This window comes from Lytechinus pictus, chromosome 18 (assembly GCF_037042905.1).
Source record: "Lytechinus pictus isolate F3 Inbred chromosome 18, Lp3.0, whole genome shotgun sequence".
NCBI classification, from domain to species: Eukaryota; Metazoa; Echinodermata; class Echinoidea; order Temnopleuroida; family Toxopneustidae; genus Lytechinus; species Lytechinus pictus.
In genome coordinates this window covers 6169642-6184979 of record NC_087262.1, presented here as the reverse complement: position 1 = coordinate 6184979, position 15338 = coordinate 6169642, and the positions used below count along the sequence as shown (strand labels likewise).

Here is a 15338-nt window from a genome sequence, read left to right as displayed (position 1 = left end):
CGTTTTATTCATTTTTATTCAAACCAACTAGCTGATACAATAAAATGTCAAAACGGCTGTTTCCGACTCGCCGTATACGGCCACCGTAGAGCAAATGTGACTGAGGTATAAATATAACCACGCCAAATCAAACCACACTCATCAGAGTGAAGAAGATTGCTTCTTCCGTTATATCTCATTACGTAATTATTCATTTTATTATGTAACACATAGACGATTATTGTCATTAAAGGACAAGTCCACTCCAACAAAATGTTGTTTTTAATAAAAAGAGAAAAATACAACAAGCATAACCCTGAAAATTTCATCAAAATCGGATGTAGAATAAGGAAGTTATGACATTTTAAAATTTCGCTTAATTTTACATAACAGTTATATTCACATCCCGGTTGGTATGCAAATGAGGGAACTGATGACATCGCTCACTCACTATTTCTTTTGTATTTTATTATATGAAATAGGAAATATTCTAATTTTCTCCTTCTTATCCTGTGAAACAAAGTTTTATTTCTACCTGCATCATGTGGAATTACCATTGTTTAACATTTTATGGTTCAGTCAAGTTGGTCCTTATTGTCAAATCTGTAAAAAGTGAAATATTGTATAATTAAAACAATAAAAAACAAAAGAAATAGTGAGTGAGTGACATCATCGATTCTTTCATTTTCACGGGACTAAATTATGCATGTAACTATTTTGTGAAAAATAAGCGAAACTTTGAAATGTCATAACTTTCTTATTTTACATCTGATTTTGATGAAATTTAAGCTTTAAGCTTGTCTGATTCTTCTCTATTGATTCAAATCAACATTTTTCTGGGGTGGACTTGACCTTTAACTAAGCAGTGTTTACATTTGGAACATTTGTTTAACATAAAAAAGGTCAAGATGTTCAAGGTCTTACGAGCAGAACCATGATGTTAGGCGACCTGTTCATCTAGTTGGATCCTGTTTCTGTTATGGTAACTCCCGTATAAGAACACGGAAGGACAACTTTCTGCTGGTGCAACGCCAAGCTGGTATAACCAATTTCATATAGGAAATATTTTAAGATAATCAGGCATAGTGACTGACGACCGTCAGAATTTACTCTCTGGTCCTTTTATCAAAGTGGAGGCAATGGCAGATTCGAACTCACAACCTCACGATCATGAGTCCAATGCTCTAACCTCTAGATCACACGACCCGCAATAAACATCCTGGACACATTTATCGAATGGGCCATTTATTTCAATACACACTACTCCTGCAATATATACTTTCAGAGTGAACATTCAACTGTTTTATATAGGAATATAGCCATCGACAAGGCAAGCACACTGGATCAGCAGGCAGGCAGGCAGGTAAGTATTTGAATTGTTTATAATAAATGAAATGATACATCCCTTCCCGAAAAAAGGGTAATTTGTGATAAAAACGAGTGTTTCTCATAAATTGGCCAGACATTATTTTGGTGATTACCATACCAAAGATTTTGATAAATTCAGCTACTTAGTAACCGATTATCGGTTGAAAATTTCCCACTTTTTTAGTGATACTTGAGACTATAAAGTTGGATATTCTATGAATTATGTGTATAATTATGAGTTTATTCATCTTTTTTATATTCTTCGTTGTATCATTTCGTTATAATGTTTTTTTAACTGAATAAATCCAATGCTACTACTACAAACAATTTAAAATAACTATGCCTAATCATATTTCAAAATTTTTGCGAAAATAACAAATAAATATGGTGATAGAATCCGGGTTGATACCAAATACGTTGCGCTGTTTGTTAATTCACTCACTCGTGTATCCATTCTTTCATTTATTCATTCATTTGTTCATTAATTTTCAGAATATGGCTGATACAAAACCCTTCCGTGTTATCTTGTGGTGTGTGCCTCGATCTGCCTCAACTGTTCTCACCAAATGCTTTAGTTTCATCGAAAATACCCAGGTTTGGCATACATTCATGCAATCAAATAGACCTTTTCAAAAGATAAAAAATGTTGATTATATGCATTATTTGAATTATATATATATTTAATTTGAATTAATTGATTATAATGTAAATTCAAGTTCCTGTATTTACTGTATAGTGATCGGGCGTACACTCTTAAAATAGTTGGGGGAAAATGTCAAACTTTTATCCAACTCTGCATGGGCAACGTACTGTCCACACAACGATTGATTAAAATCTGCCCATATTGGGTAATAAAAACTAATAATGCTCAAATGGATAATAATTGGCCAGAAAATATAAATATACATGTATATATTTTTACATTATACCCAACACAGTGGACAGTATGTTGCCCAACATTTTAAGTGTGTATAGACGAAACGGAAATTCAACATTGTTGGTTCTTTCTGTCAAACTCCCCAATGTAATTTAATTTTATCATATTATTTTATTCGTATTTAGCCATCGGGTAAATTTTCATATTTTAAATAAGATGAGATTAAGTAGGCCTCTTAAAGGAGAATGAAACTCTTGGAGCAAGTTAGCTTTTGTGAAAGCAGAAAAATCAAAGAATAAGATCAACAAAAGTTTGAGTAAAATAGGACTAGCAATAAAAGAGTTATGAGCATTTGAATGTCGAGATCACTAATGCTATGGAGATCCTCCTATTGGCAATGCGACCAAGATCTGTGATGTCACACACGTACAACTCTCCCATTTGGACACTGAAAATATACCCCAAAACATCTCTTTTTGCTCATTCTAATCATATGACAAATAATTCATCAATGATATAATGTTGTGAAACCTCTGTACTTAATTGTCATCTCATAATTAAGAACACCTCACCTTGTGATAGACTCTATAAAAGTGAGAATATAAGTGAAATAAGTACTAAAGTAATGAGGGAGTTGTACGTGTGTGACATCACAGATCTTGGTCGCATTGCCGATGGGAGGATCTACATGGCACTAGTGATCTCAATATTCAAATGCTCATAACTTTCTTATCATTCATTCAATCTTCCTCAAACTTTCAACAATATGTTTCTTTGATTTTTCTCTTTGATATTGATTCAGCTGGTTTCAAGGGTTTCATTCTCCTTTAACGATAAAAGGTCAAGTCCACCTATAAAAAACAGTTGATTTTTGACAGTGATTGAACCAAATATAGGCTAGGTATCGAAATACATCGTCAAAATGGCAACTTTGTAAACATTTAAGCCTATTACATTTCAAGAAAAAGAAACAAACATTTTACCGTCTTTACCTCTTTCTCGGCCCCTTCTTAGTCTGCTGTGCAAACCCTTCACTCGAGTAAAGGGTCTGAATTGCAGCCTACTCATGCCTTGTGTATACTGAAGGCCCTCTCGCTCAAGTTTTGTTTGTGCTAGTCTTTGCGTGGAGACACACTTGTTGATCAAAGTTTCAATCAGGGCCTGTGCCTGCAGACTAGCCCCTTCTCTTTTTTCTCCTTTCTCTTTTGTAGATATGGTTTGAGCCATATACTATTGCCTTCTTTCAAGACTTTCAATATATACAGAGAACTGGGAGTAATCTCCCTCGTTCTGCCGATGACTTCGACTCTGGAGAATTCATGAGGCAGAAACGGTATCACGCTCAAGGGACTTCTCTTCAACACATATTTGATTTGCCAACTGTAGACGAAACTCTCATTGTGTAAGTATAAACAATCATAACTTTACTGGCGTACAGATGGGGGGGAGGGTGAAAAGAAAGTAGAGAAGGGCGAAATATTATATTATTTTCTGAATATCATTTCAAAATCAATCACGAAATTTGATTTTTTTTTAAATAAAAATGTTGACATTTTTGCTCGCTCAAGTTCGCTTGCTGCATGGCAGCTTTTTTTTAATGTATTTTACCCGATACGCCATATCTAGCCCCTCAACACTTTTGGCTCATTAGGCCACTGCATAACTTAATATCAAACAAGTTGAAAAGTGTGACGAAGTATTTACAAGGCATGAGTCTACTTACATTTATTCATGAAAACAAATCAAATTAGTTCCCCCAAAGTGAAAGAATATGTAAATTTCACGTTTCGCTTCGGGTGGGGTCTTTAAGACTGGAGAGCGATCGATGTGTCAGAACCCATTATGCCCATGACCATCCATTCCAATTTTGTTATTTTTATTATCATTATTTATTTATTTGAAATTATCTTTCGTGTTATAATTATCGTCATGAATGATCACCTAATGATTTCATTTGTATTTGAATTTTGAATACTCATTCAGGCGTGACAGCGTGAAGAGACAACTGGACACCATACCCGATGATAAATCAGTCTTCGTCAAAGACATGGCGTACGGTATCACAAACTTCCTTGACCTTCTACCTTCAAAGACATCCGGGTATCGACACACCTTCCTCATCCGGAATCCGAAGAAGGTACTCCCGGCTTGGCGCCGACTCATCATCGCCCAGCTCACCAGCGACGATAAATCGACAAATTCGGGACAAATCTTCGACGAAACCGCGTTCGACATGACGTCCGACGTCCCGTACATGATGCAAGGGTATTCCTACAAGTGCCAGTACGATTTATGGAGACACATCAAGGAAAATTACGACCCAAATCCCATCGTCGTGGACGCAGACGACATTTTATCCGATCCGTTATCGTTACTATCGAAGTTTACTGACGCAACGAATATGCCATTCAGAGGCGCGAAATCACTGAGCTGGGATGCGAGCGCTGATGCGATCTCGAAGTGGAGATGCTTTATTCCTTTAGCAAATGCCAGACCGGGTGATTTTATTTATCGAACGCACTCAAAAGCCATCTTTAGCTCATGTTTTGAAAGAAGGGAAAACCAGAAGCAGTCTGAGACTTATCTCGAAGCTTCTTCGGATGTGATGAAGTGTGTTGACGAGACGATGCCATATTACAAGGAAATGGCGAGATATAAAATCAGTTGATTGACTTTGTTTGATTTTAGGGGAATTGAAGTCAGACAGTGAATTCTTCCCTATACTATATCAAGACATAATTGATATAATGTGGGCCAGTATTCTGAAGTCGGATTTAAGGTAGACCATGGTCTAACGTTGTGCTGAAAAATAATGTAAAGCCTACAATGTCAATTATATCTCACTTATTGCCGGGATTTATAATAGATTGGGCAGATGCAAACATGTACTGTTCGAGATTTATGTCACAACTGGCTATCTACATGTATAATTAATCCACAACTATTATAGATCAGACCCAACTTCAAAATACGGGCGTACTATAATATGGTAGGCCCGTGATATGAGAACGACCAAAGTCCATCTCTTGGCTAAATTGAGTTAAACATGGGATGGTTTTGCTTATACACGAGCCCAATATGTCCCATTTATTTCCTGAAATTCCACCTTTAAGTGAACAAAATAAATGTAAAACTGACCAAAATCATCACCGGAAAAAAACTAAATCATTTCATTTTTCCTTGCTTTATTCGAAATGACCACATTGCATTGAGCCATTCAATCGGAAATAATATGTTGATCTCTATTGGAAATCATGTATGCCATGATAGCACACTGAATCATTTCATTTCTTCGCAAATATTGTGGTATGAATACTGTAAAGATTAACAGGAAATTAAGCACCATTGAAGTATAGTAATTTACAAGACTACACCTTAAAGTTGTGAGGTAGTCGTAGTTTAGGACGGTAAATTGCCAATTCGTCTACTGCCAACTCGTCCACTCACCACATGGTCTACCTTCATTTAGTCTAATGCCATTCCGTCCATCAACATTTCGTCTAACAACCATTTGGTCCAATAACCATTTGGTCCAATCATCACTTCGTCTAATCACCATTTCGTCTATTACCATTTTGTCTAATAACCAGTTGGTCTAATTCCCATTTTGTTTTCATTCATTTTGCACAATTAACACTTACATTAAGTCTAATTAGACCACCAAATGGTATATGGACTAAATGGCTATTGGACCAACTTGTTATTACATGGAATGGCATTAGACTAAATGAAAGTAGACCATGTGGTGAGTAAACGAACTGATGGTAGACCAAGTGGTAGGAGATGAGTTGGCAATTGGACGAATTGGCATTAGACGAATTGGAAATAAACCGTTTAGAACTGGTTAAGGAACAACCTGACATTGGATTACGTAATACAATGTATAATTGATGTGTATGATCTTAATTCCTCCATTCACTGAGACCTTTCATAGTATAGCAGGCCTATACTAGGAACTTGTAAAGCTCATCGAGTTGTTAATGTATCGTGTTGAATAATTAATGTAACGTCTATTATTTTATTTATTCGTTATGAAAAAAAATGCAGAAATGTATTAAAAAGGAAGGGGCAGTGCCACTGACGCAGGGCAGGAAAAAACCGTCCCTATGTTTTTTTTTCCAGGAAGTGAAAGAAAATAAGAGGATGAGTTGGATTTTATCCTCATATAAACGTTTAGCTAAGATTTTTCCAGTGATGACAAAGAATTATTAAACAGCGAGTAGCACACAACGCCAACAGATTATTATTGAATAGATAATAGTGGTGTTGCCCAATTATTTTTATCGGGTGTGTGTGCGTGAGAATACGTGGGTGTGTGTGTAAACGCGTGTGTTAAATATAGTGAAGGACTGAGGGGATGAGCGAGAGGGAAAGAGAGAGAGAGGGAGAGAAAAAAGATCTTAGGCCTATTAGATCGGGCAAAATACATAAAATGTTTGGAAACTTGATTAAAGTATACATCCAAAGAAAATTCACGAAAGTGATGATTATAGACAAATTATATATGAATGGAAAGGTCTTGTCTTTTTATACAGAAATGTGTCACTAAAAAGTCTTATTGATGTCGTGGAAATGCAAGAAATGAAATTATTAGAGACCATTCTAAGCCCCCCAGCCGCCCCCAGACCGACAGTTCACGCAGTGAAAACAGTCGAGAATAATGACGTCACACAATCATCGAGCTCATCATCCCTCTGTGCATAATACACTGAATCACCTTACTGACCTCTTCAATATCTTCCGAATTTACCGTTTTCTTCATGTAATGTGACATCCGAATTCTGTATTCGACAACTTCAGACTATAAGGGAACCAGAACTGTGTTATTTTGCCCGTTTTTTATTGAATTGTGAACTGGAAAGATCGATTTTGTCCACTCGACAGTCTTCGTTGTGTTGCTCTACTAACTATTGAAAAACTCCAAGCTGCACGGTCCCATTCACTTGCTCCCGATGCATGTTGCAGGCTACGCTGTTTGATCCAGTCAAAAGTCAAGGTAAGCATGTTTGGAAACTGTACTTGTTCTGACGATGCATTCAGGTCAGATGACTGATACAGATCTGATATAAGTTTAGAATCATGCATTTTGGCATAACTACTATTAAAATTAAAAAGTTTTTATTTTAGAAATAATGTTTTTGCACAATTCCACCCAAGGGTTCATTACATGCCGCCACGCACAGAAAAATCAAGCCATAGAAGTCGTGTGTTGTGGACCCAAGAAGTGAGATCCCAGACGCCTCCAGGCTAAGCACGCGCGACCCACTAGTTAGAAATCCACTGCCAAACGCGGTTCGTGGTGCGAGGTTAGTATACTTAATACGTGTGAGTGGCACAATTCCAGCAGATTTTTTCTTCAGATTTCTAAAACTGGTCAGGACTCAGGCAGGCGATTAAATTATTTAGGAGCACTGAGTGGTATGGACCATGGCTGAAAATCTGCTGTTTCAGAGGAATGTTTAAGTTTTTATTATACACAGAATTATATCACCATGATGCCGATGTCATGAAGCCAGACAAATTTTCAGCAGTGATATTACCCTGATTCCTGGCCAAATTCACTCACACGTATTGCGAGGTTAGTATTAGTATACTACTAGTACGTATTGCGAGGTTAGTATTAGTATACTAACCACGAACCGCGTTTGGCAGTGGATTTCTAACTAGTGGGTCGCGCGTGCTGGGATCTCACTTCTTGGGTCCACGACTTCTATGGCTTGAATTTTCTGTGCGCGGCGGCATGTAATGAACCCTTGGGTGGGCCAAAATTAGAGTCTGGTGTTTCTTTCTGATTAGAGTGTTGCTGCATATATGTATGCGTAATGCCTTCAACAATGAAGATAAATGCAATCTTTGTAATGACACAGAGACTCAGAGAGCACCGTACCTCAAGTGATGTTCGTGTAGTCTCCACTTCACTACTGGAGTACTGCTACAGCCTACACTACGCTACACACCTACCCGGGTAGGTGTGGCGTACATGTACGGTAGTGTAGCGGTAGTGAAGTGGAGTGGGGCCTACACAAACATCACTTGAGGTAGAACACCAGTGTTCTGAGTGGAACTTTTCAGGTGTCTAAACCTCCCAGAAGGAAAAACCAGTTCCACTGGACCAGTTAGACCAGTATAATTTTAACTGGTAACTCTGGAAATTGGAACATCGGTGTACTGGTCTAACTGGTCATACTGGTCCAGTTAAAATTTTACTGGTCCAGTTAAAAATTAAATTGGTCTTGAATTACTGGAATTTCATACTGGTCTCACTGGTCGTCATACTGGTATCCAATTTCAGCTGGTCTTTACTGGTATTCTCTACTGGTCTGACTGGTCCTCGAGCTGGTCGAACTGTTCCTCGTACTGGTCTTACTGGATCAATTTATTGCATGCATTTGGTTTGTTATATACCATGGTCAGTGAAATGTGATGGAAAAGATGGTTAGTAAATTAATCTTTCTGCTGTTATTTTAAATGTGATGTATGAAATTACACATTTTCATTGTGAATTAGTTCACACACTTATTTAGAAAGTTTTTAAACAACAATGAGTGCCAATGCAAGGATATACCATTTTAAATCCTGATGTTTCGTTTAAAAACAGGAAATATGCAAATGAGGTAAACCACGTGATCAGCATCATCAGAATTACTGGTATTACTGGTCTTGACCAGTTCAATTTCAAACAATGAATTACTTTAGAACAGTTGACTCTATCAGAGGAATATATCTTGCTTTGATCTTAATCTTTTAAAAAAGGAAATAATTATTTTAATGATAATGTTAATACTTGATAATTATGATGATATTAATAATAATAATTACAATATCAATAACAATGATAACAGTAATAAGAATGATAACAACAATGATCATAATAATCATAATAATTATGATAATTATAAAAAGAAAGATGATAAGAATGATAAATAATAACGGTAATAACTTTCTCTGAATTACAAGATTCATTTTCCATAATTCGTCATATGATCTGACTTGAAATAAAGTCATTATTTATTGGACCAGTACAACACCAGTTTGATGAAAAACAATTTAACTGGTATTAATACTTTGTTTGAACTGGTCTCCAGTTGATTTTTACTGGTCCAGTTAAAAATCAACTGGTCCAGTAAACATATGCTGGAAACCAGTAAAAATCTACTGGAAACCATTAATTGGACCAGTAGCATCAGTTTGATGAAAAACAATTTAACTGGTATTACTAATTGCTTCAACTGAAATGCAGTTGTTGGAACTGGTTTCCAGTTGATTTTTACTGGTCCAGTTAAAAATCAACTGGCCCAGTAAAAATATACTGGAAACCAGTAAAAATCTACTGGAAACCAGTAAAAAAAATTACTGGTCTTACTGGTTTTTCCTTCTGGGCTACTATCATTTGTTGTTGACCGGGAATTACATGCCACCGCACGTCATCAATCATCACGATAATTAAATTCATACTTTGATTTGATTATTTAAACTATTTCTTTTTTTCTCTCTTCTACACACAGATCTGCACACTTGCTGACTCTGGTGACTTCTGGTCTCTGCTTGCTACCTCAATCTGGGAGATTCCATCATGTCCTTTTACTATGATTTGGGTATAGCCATTTTTTTCTTCACTCTTTCCAGGACCTACGGTTTGCAAGTTGTGGACTGATAATGATACAAAAGAAAATTTTTCTTTATCAATCTTGGAAACAACTTTGAGCACAGTTTTGGAGAGAACTAAGAAATTTGACTTGGACAGGAATACAGCTTGTCAAAAATAATAACACACAATTTAAACGAAACAACAATTTTAATGTTACTAGGGCATTTTGCGAGAAATGTTATACTCAATCACACGTCCCAAATCAAGGGTAAGTCCTTTGATTAAACATGTAGTTGAATTGCGATTGCAACTCGACCTTATTACGCTTGAATTTGAATTTAAGACTTACGCTTGATTTGCAATTGAACATAAGTTTCTTGCAGTGCCCCATAATTATGTTTTGTTATCAGATATTTAACGTGCTGATTTTTCTCGAAAGGTATAATATATTTGTCCTTTCAAACGGTATTTGAATATGGGTACGCCTTTTATTTGTTTTCCACAATATTTATTGCATGTATGAACAGAAGTGAAATATTTATTGTGAAGCACTGTGAATGTTGTGTGATGGTTCATCATTTTTGTTATAAGACTGAAAGCCTGGTGGATGTGAGGAAGTGGCCTGGATGAAAGAAAAGTGAACATGTGTCCAATTACTGATTTGCATATTCTAAGACAATTTTGTTTCTGGATAAATTTTGCTATGCATTCCCTACATTAAGAGTAAAGGAGAAGTCCACGCAATCAAAAATTCATTTGAATTTAAAGAAAAATAACAAGATATTGCAGGAAATTTCATAAAAACTTTGATTCAAATTTATATAATTACTATTTTAACAGTTCCGTAAATATAACCTATTGTGATCAGATGAAGAGTTTACTATCGTCAAATCTGCAAAGAATAAAAAACAAAATGCCACAAAAAATAGAAACGAATGTGATGTGAGTGACAACTCTAATTTGCATATCATTGTTTTGTGTATATGACTGTTTTGAGTAAAAACAACAAGGGAAATTACTCTATTCAAATAATTTTTAGTTGATGTGGACTTGACTTTTAACTCTACCCCTCCCATCCCAAATAAGAGTAGAAATAATCTAATCAAGAACTTGAAAATCAAAAGCAGCAATTAAGAAGCAAGATTTGATAAATACAGGTCTGAATAGAATTTCACAAGAAAATAAAAAGAGAAAAAAAAGATGGGTAGGGACGGGGAAGGAATAAAAAAAAAATACCCAGAAAAAAAAAATCCGAGTTTCGAGCCAGGGTCCTCGCACATGACAAAACAATGGCCAACGCATTTGGCCACAGACCATCGCCCGAATGGGAAGGCATTTTTAAGATATATGAAAGAAAGTCCGCTCGCCGCTGTTTCCTAATAATGCTTCGGCAATTCAACTGCAATTTCAGTCATTTCGCGATGGATATTGCCGTGTTTTTTTTGTGGTTCCTGACTTTGCTACTTAATGAAATTTCATAATTTTTGTTCAGTCATAAAGAAGAATGTCTATGCTTTATATTGATTATAATATTAATGTGACGCAAGTGTGATTTCTACGTGAAAATATGCTTTGTTTATTCACATATATTTCTTGAAAAAAAAAAATTCTAAGCTAAATATCGGTTACCAAAATACGTTAAATGTGCACTTTTTTTCACTGTTCAGTAAATTCAAACTTTTATCTATATAACAACACCAATCTTAAGAGGAATAAACAATTCTAAGAGCAAAAAACGCTGATTGGAAATATCGTCTCCAATGGGCTGCTGTCAGCTCAGCTGCTCACTGCTCATTGTGTGACGTCACTCAGCTGGAGCTCGCAAGAGGACCGGTGGAAGGCAGAAATATGGCATGAAAATAAATCATTTTTGAGAGCTGATTTCTGCAATCTCTGATCACTATTTTGAAAAGTGAAGTTATATATCTGATTAGTAATACTTCCCCTTTACAATGATGACCACATAAAGTCATTATAAAATACTTTTGATTCTTTGGATCGAAGTAACCTAACGCAAACAATTTGGTGCACATAGCCTTTACCTGCATTTGCTTGAAAATTGCAATAAACATGATAAAAATGTAATTGGTAACTCGGCAATCCAATCGTAGTCCTCTTCTGGAAACAGTACAGTTTCCTTGAAATACTTGATTGTTAAGCATTGTTACCATGGTAGTTACCATTGGATGTTAAAGATACCATACCCTATAGTCTAAAAATCAAAATGTTAAATCAACATTATGAGTGACCATAACCTTTTCCAAAATCGTTATATCCAACGTTGCATAAAGCCAAATCCAACATTTTTAAGTGTTGGGTCGCATTACAAGTAAACGTAGTAAGTGCAACATTTAGAAAAGGTTGTCATTCATTCAGCCTTTCAAAATGTTGATCTAACATTTCAGCTTTTAGAGTGTAATAGTAACATTATGCAACAGGACCCTGGCCTTATTTGTCATATTTTCAAACATTTCTGCTTACAATGGCAATCCATCTTCTGCAACTGATTTTATGTTCAGTGATAATGTCTGATTTATTGTCAAAATTTATTTGTTATCTTTATGTTAAATTATATTGTTATGTAGAAGACAAATAAATAAATCAAAATCAAATAACGTCAGCATTTATGTCCTACAATGTTGGAAGACCAGCCGCAACAAGTTGCTGCTACATAATATGGGCTATATCAGCCGTATTTTGTTGGTCTTCTTTGTATACATTCGATTCGTAATTATATATGATTTGTTTATCTTGGGTACCCAAGCCCCCGCCCCCCCCCCCAATCTACACACCAGTACTCATTGTATAACCTATATAAAGTGATTTGGTTCTTCTTTTGCGGACCCGGTCATAACCGTCATTATTTACGTCGATTTGAACATGGACTCCATGCTCTGAATAGTACATCAGATTCATTATGAGCTAATTTTTATATAGTATTCACAATTTCGACCGAAAGATGGCGCTACTCCAGAATATACCCGTAAGTCGTAGTTGACCCGTTGAGCAATCATGCTGAACGAAATCCGAGCTCGAGTGAACGACAAGAAATACTGCGATGAAAATGCCACGCCCATTTTTATTTTTTTTCGGCAAAATAATGAACACATCAACAGGGATTGTTCTTAAGATATTGCCCAATCCTCTCACAGAAACGGTTGTGTGACTTTAATGAGAAGGTGCATGCCTATCTTGTCTTCGCTCAACCAGGGAAGGCCCCCGGGAACGAAGGCCTATATTCCCTGGTTCAACTTTAACATTTCTCGTAGTTCTTTGTTGAAAAACATAAAACTGAAACTATAACATTTTGTCCACATATTTGATAGATTAATACATATATGTAGTAATCTATCAAATATGTGGACAAAATGTTACAATTTCAGTGTAACGTTTTTCATCAAAGAACTACTACGGTGGAGCAGATGATTATCTTCTGGTTTTTTTTTTTTTTTTTGGGGGGGGGACAGCAATAGATGCCCCCTCCCTTGAACAAACACTCAAAAAGTAATTGTTGAATCAACATTTGAAAGGTTGGAGGGAGTGACAACCTTTTTCTCAATGTTGCATTTTATGGTTTGACCCAACACTTAAAATATTGGATTCAGCTTTACACAAGGTTGGATATATAACATCTGGAAAAGGTTTTCTCTCATCCAACCTAACAAATGTTGCTTTGACGTTTTATTATTTTAGAGTGAAGGGTAATCCTTTGCTCCCGCCACCCATGCCCACGTTAATAATAACTTATAACACAATTACCAAATAAAAGACGTTGGGCACAATATGAAACGATAAAAACACATTTTCATTAAGTCTCTTTGTCTGTCTGTCTGTCTCGCTGTCTGTTTGCGGGATTGTCACTTTATCAGAAAAGACCAGGGTCCCGTAACACAAAGGTTAGCGATTAATCGTACTCTTGATTCCTACCATTGATTGTACATTGTAGCCAATGGAATCAATCGTAGAAAAATGTTTTACGATCATTGCTAAGCTTTCTGTTACGGGACCCTGGCCTCAGATAGTGTTGGACTGAGGATGAAAGTATAAAAATACATTTTACAAAAACATAGCAAAAATGGGGGGGGGGGGGGGGGTCGGATGCATGCAAAGACCCCTCCCCCACCGTCCCACTTAAACTATAGCTACTTTCATCTGCAACTCCAGTTGAACCATTGAAAATTTTGGTAGTGGGTACTTATGTTTTTAAACTTGGCTACTTCTGGGAGTTGATCCTCGATTGGGATTTGTTTGCAGGTCAATTGAGTTAGCCCCTCCCCTACCCCAATTTAAAATAAATGTATGTGGCCCTTAATTGAACTTGAGGGCTTATATGCAATGATCGATTTTTTAACGAAAGCCGTCCGAGGCCATGGCCTTTTTGAAGTATGGATTGGCCTCAGTGTTCCTTCTCTGACCTTGGGCATTTTTGTGCCCTTAAAAAATATCTTTCATGATATCAAAATATGCCCTTTTGGCATGCTTTTTGTCATGTTTATTATAGCTATTACGTTTATCCGTCTTCTATTGTAGGCCTGGGTCGTTTCTCATTAATCATCTTATATTCTATCAATATCAAATCTGATCTGAAAAAAAGAAACCTAGAAAAGAACAAAACAAACAACAATCGAGCTCAAAATGTAAACACTAGCTATGATTTCGCTGCACCGCATTTCCTTTACGGATGACACAGACGATAAGGGCGATCTCTGAGTGCACCAGCGAATTATCATCCTGAGGCTATTTCGCGATGGACGGAGGAGGAGGAGGCAGCGGAGGGGTTACCCCGAAAATTCTGCACCTCCAGCGGGCCCTGTCAGGCGGCTTTGGGTTTTCATTGATGGGAGGTAGGGGCACTGGATTCCCCCCGGTGATATGTGACATTTTAAGCGACTCGCCTGCTTCAGAATGCGAAGGAGTAAGTATGACTCACATTCCAAGAATATATTGCATGTACATCAATGAATGAATGAATGGACCTGCAACACAAGTCAAGAGGCACCGGTAGCGGTGCATGCGATCCGTACGCACACATGTCGAATAGGGTTATCAGGAATCTGTGGTACAGTAACTCGAATTACACAGGAGCTAAATCGCCGGATGTAATGCATTACCTGTTGATGTTGCAGTTCCACTCACACTATTAAAAGGTTCGCACTCTAAAATAGCAGTGCCAGCTCCAGTGGGGGCACTGTACACCAGGGGTGTTATTCAGAGATCCATTTTATTCTTATTTTTTATTTTTTGAAATGAAATTGATAATTTATTTTTAAAATGATATTGATAATCTGTCCTTGTTCTTTGAATGGTTGAATTTGGGGCTCACATTCACAGACACAGGTTAAGTTTACTTTTAGGAGTAACTTTACAATCCAATGTCATACTCATAATCGATATTGAGTGCATGGAAACTAATTGTAGTGTTGTTAGATCGAGGCATCACACACACGATAGGCTACATTATATCACATGATATGGGATTCTTAAGGTAAGCCAGTGTTTATCCAATGTATAATACGCAGAGGTTGT

The 15338-nt window shown here is 36.6% G+C and overlaps 1 protein-coding gene across 3 annotated transcripts; it reads left to right on the top strand.

Moving 5' to 3' along the window:
* The first annotated feature begins 937 nt into the window (after nucleotides 1-937).
* On the top strand, nucleotides 938-6473 carry LOC129281255 (uncharacterized). Of its 3 annotated transcripts, none has more exons than XM_064113160.1 (4): nucleotides 938-1219; nucleotides 1840-1941; nucleotides 3436-3626; nucleotides 4208-6316. In XM_064113160.1, exons 2-4 carry the CDS (start codon nucleotides 1843-1845, stop codon nucleotides 4890-4892), a joined length of 975 nt encoding a protein of 324 aa, XP_063969230.1. In that variant the 5' UTR covers nucleotides 938-1219; nucleotides 1840-1842; the 3' UTR covers nucleotides 4893-6316. The 3 variants fall into 3 exon arrangements, with proteins under 3 accessions (XP_063969230.1, XP_054773171.2, XP_063969229.1); XM_054917196.2 differs by having other exon boundaries at nucleotides 951-1342; nucleotides 4208-6473; XM_064113159.1 differs by lacking the exon at nucleotides 938-1219 and having other exon boundaries at nucleotides 1642-1941.
* Nucleotides 6474-15338: the final 8865 nt, after the last annotated feature.

What these genes read in the sequence shown, in the direction of transcription:
- LOC129281255 (XM_064113159.1), top strand. Translation starts at nt 1,732, where the DNA reads ATGGTGATAGAATCCGGGTTGATACCAAATACGTTGCGCTGTTTGTTA. An exon ending in GTTTCATCGAAAATACCCAG is followed by an intron (nt 1,942 to 3,435) that starts GTTTGGCATACA and finishes TCTCTTTTGTAG; the next exon opens with ATATGGTTTGAGCCATATAC. An exon ending in GTAGACGAAACTCTCATTGT is followed by an intron (nt 3,627 to 4,207) that starts GTAAGTATAAAC and finishes ATACTCATTCAG; the next exon opens with GCGTGACAGCGTGAAGAGAC.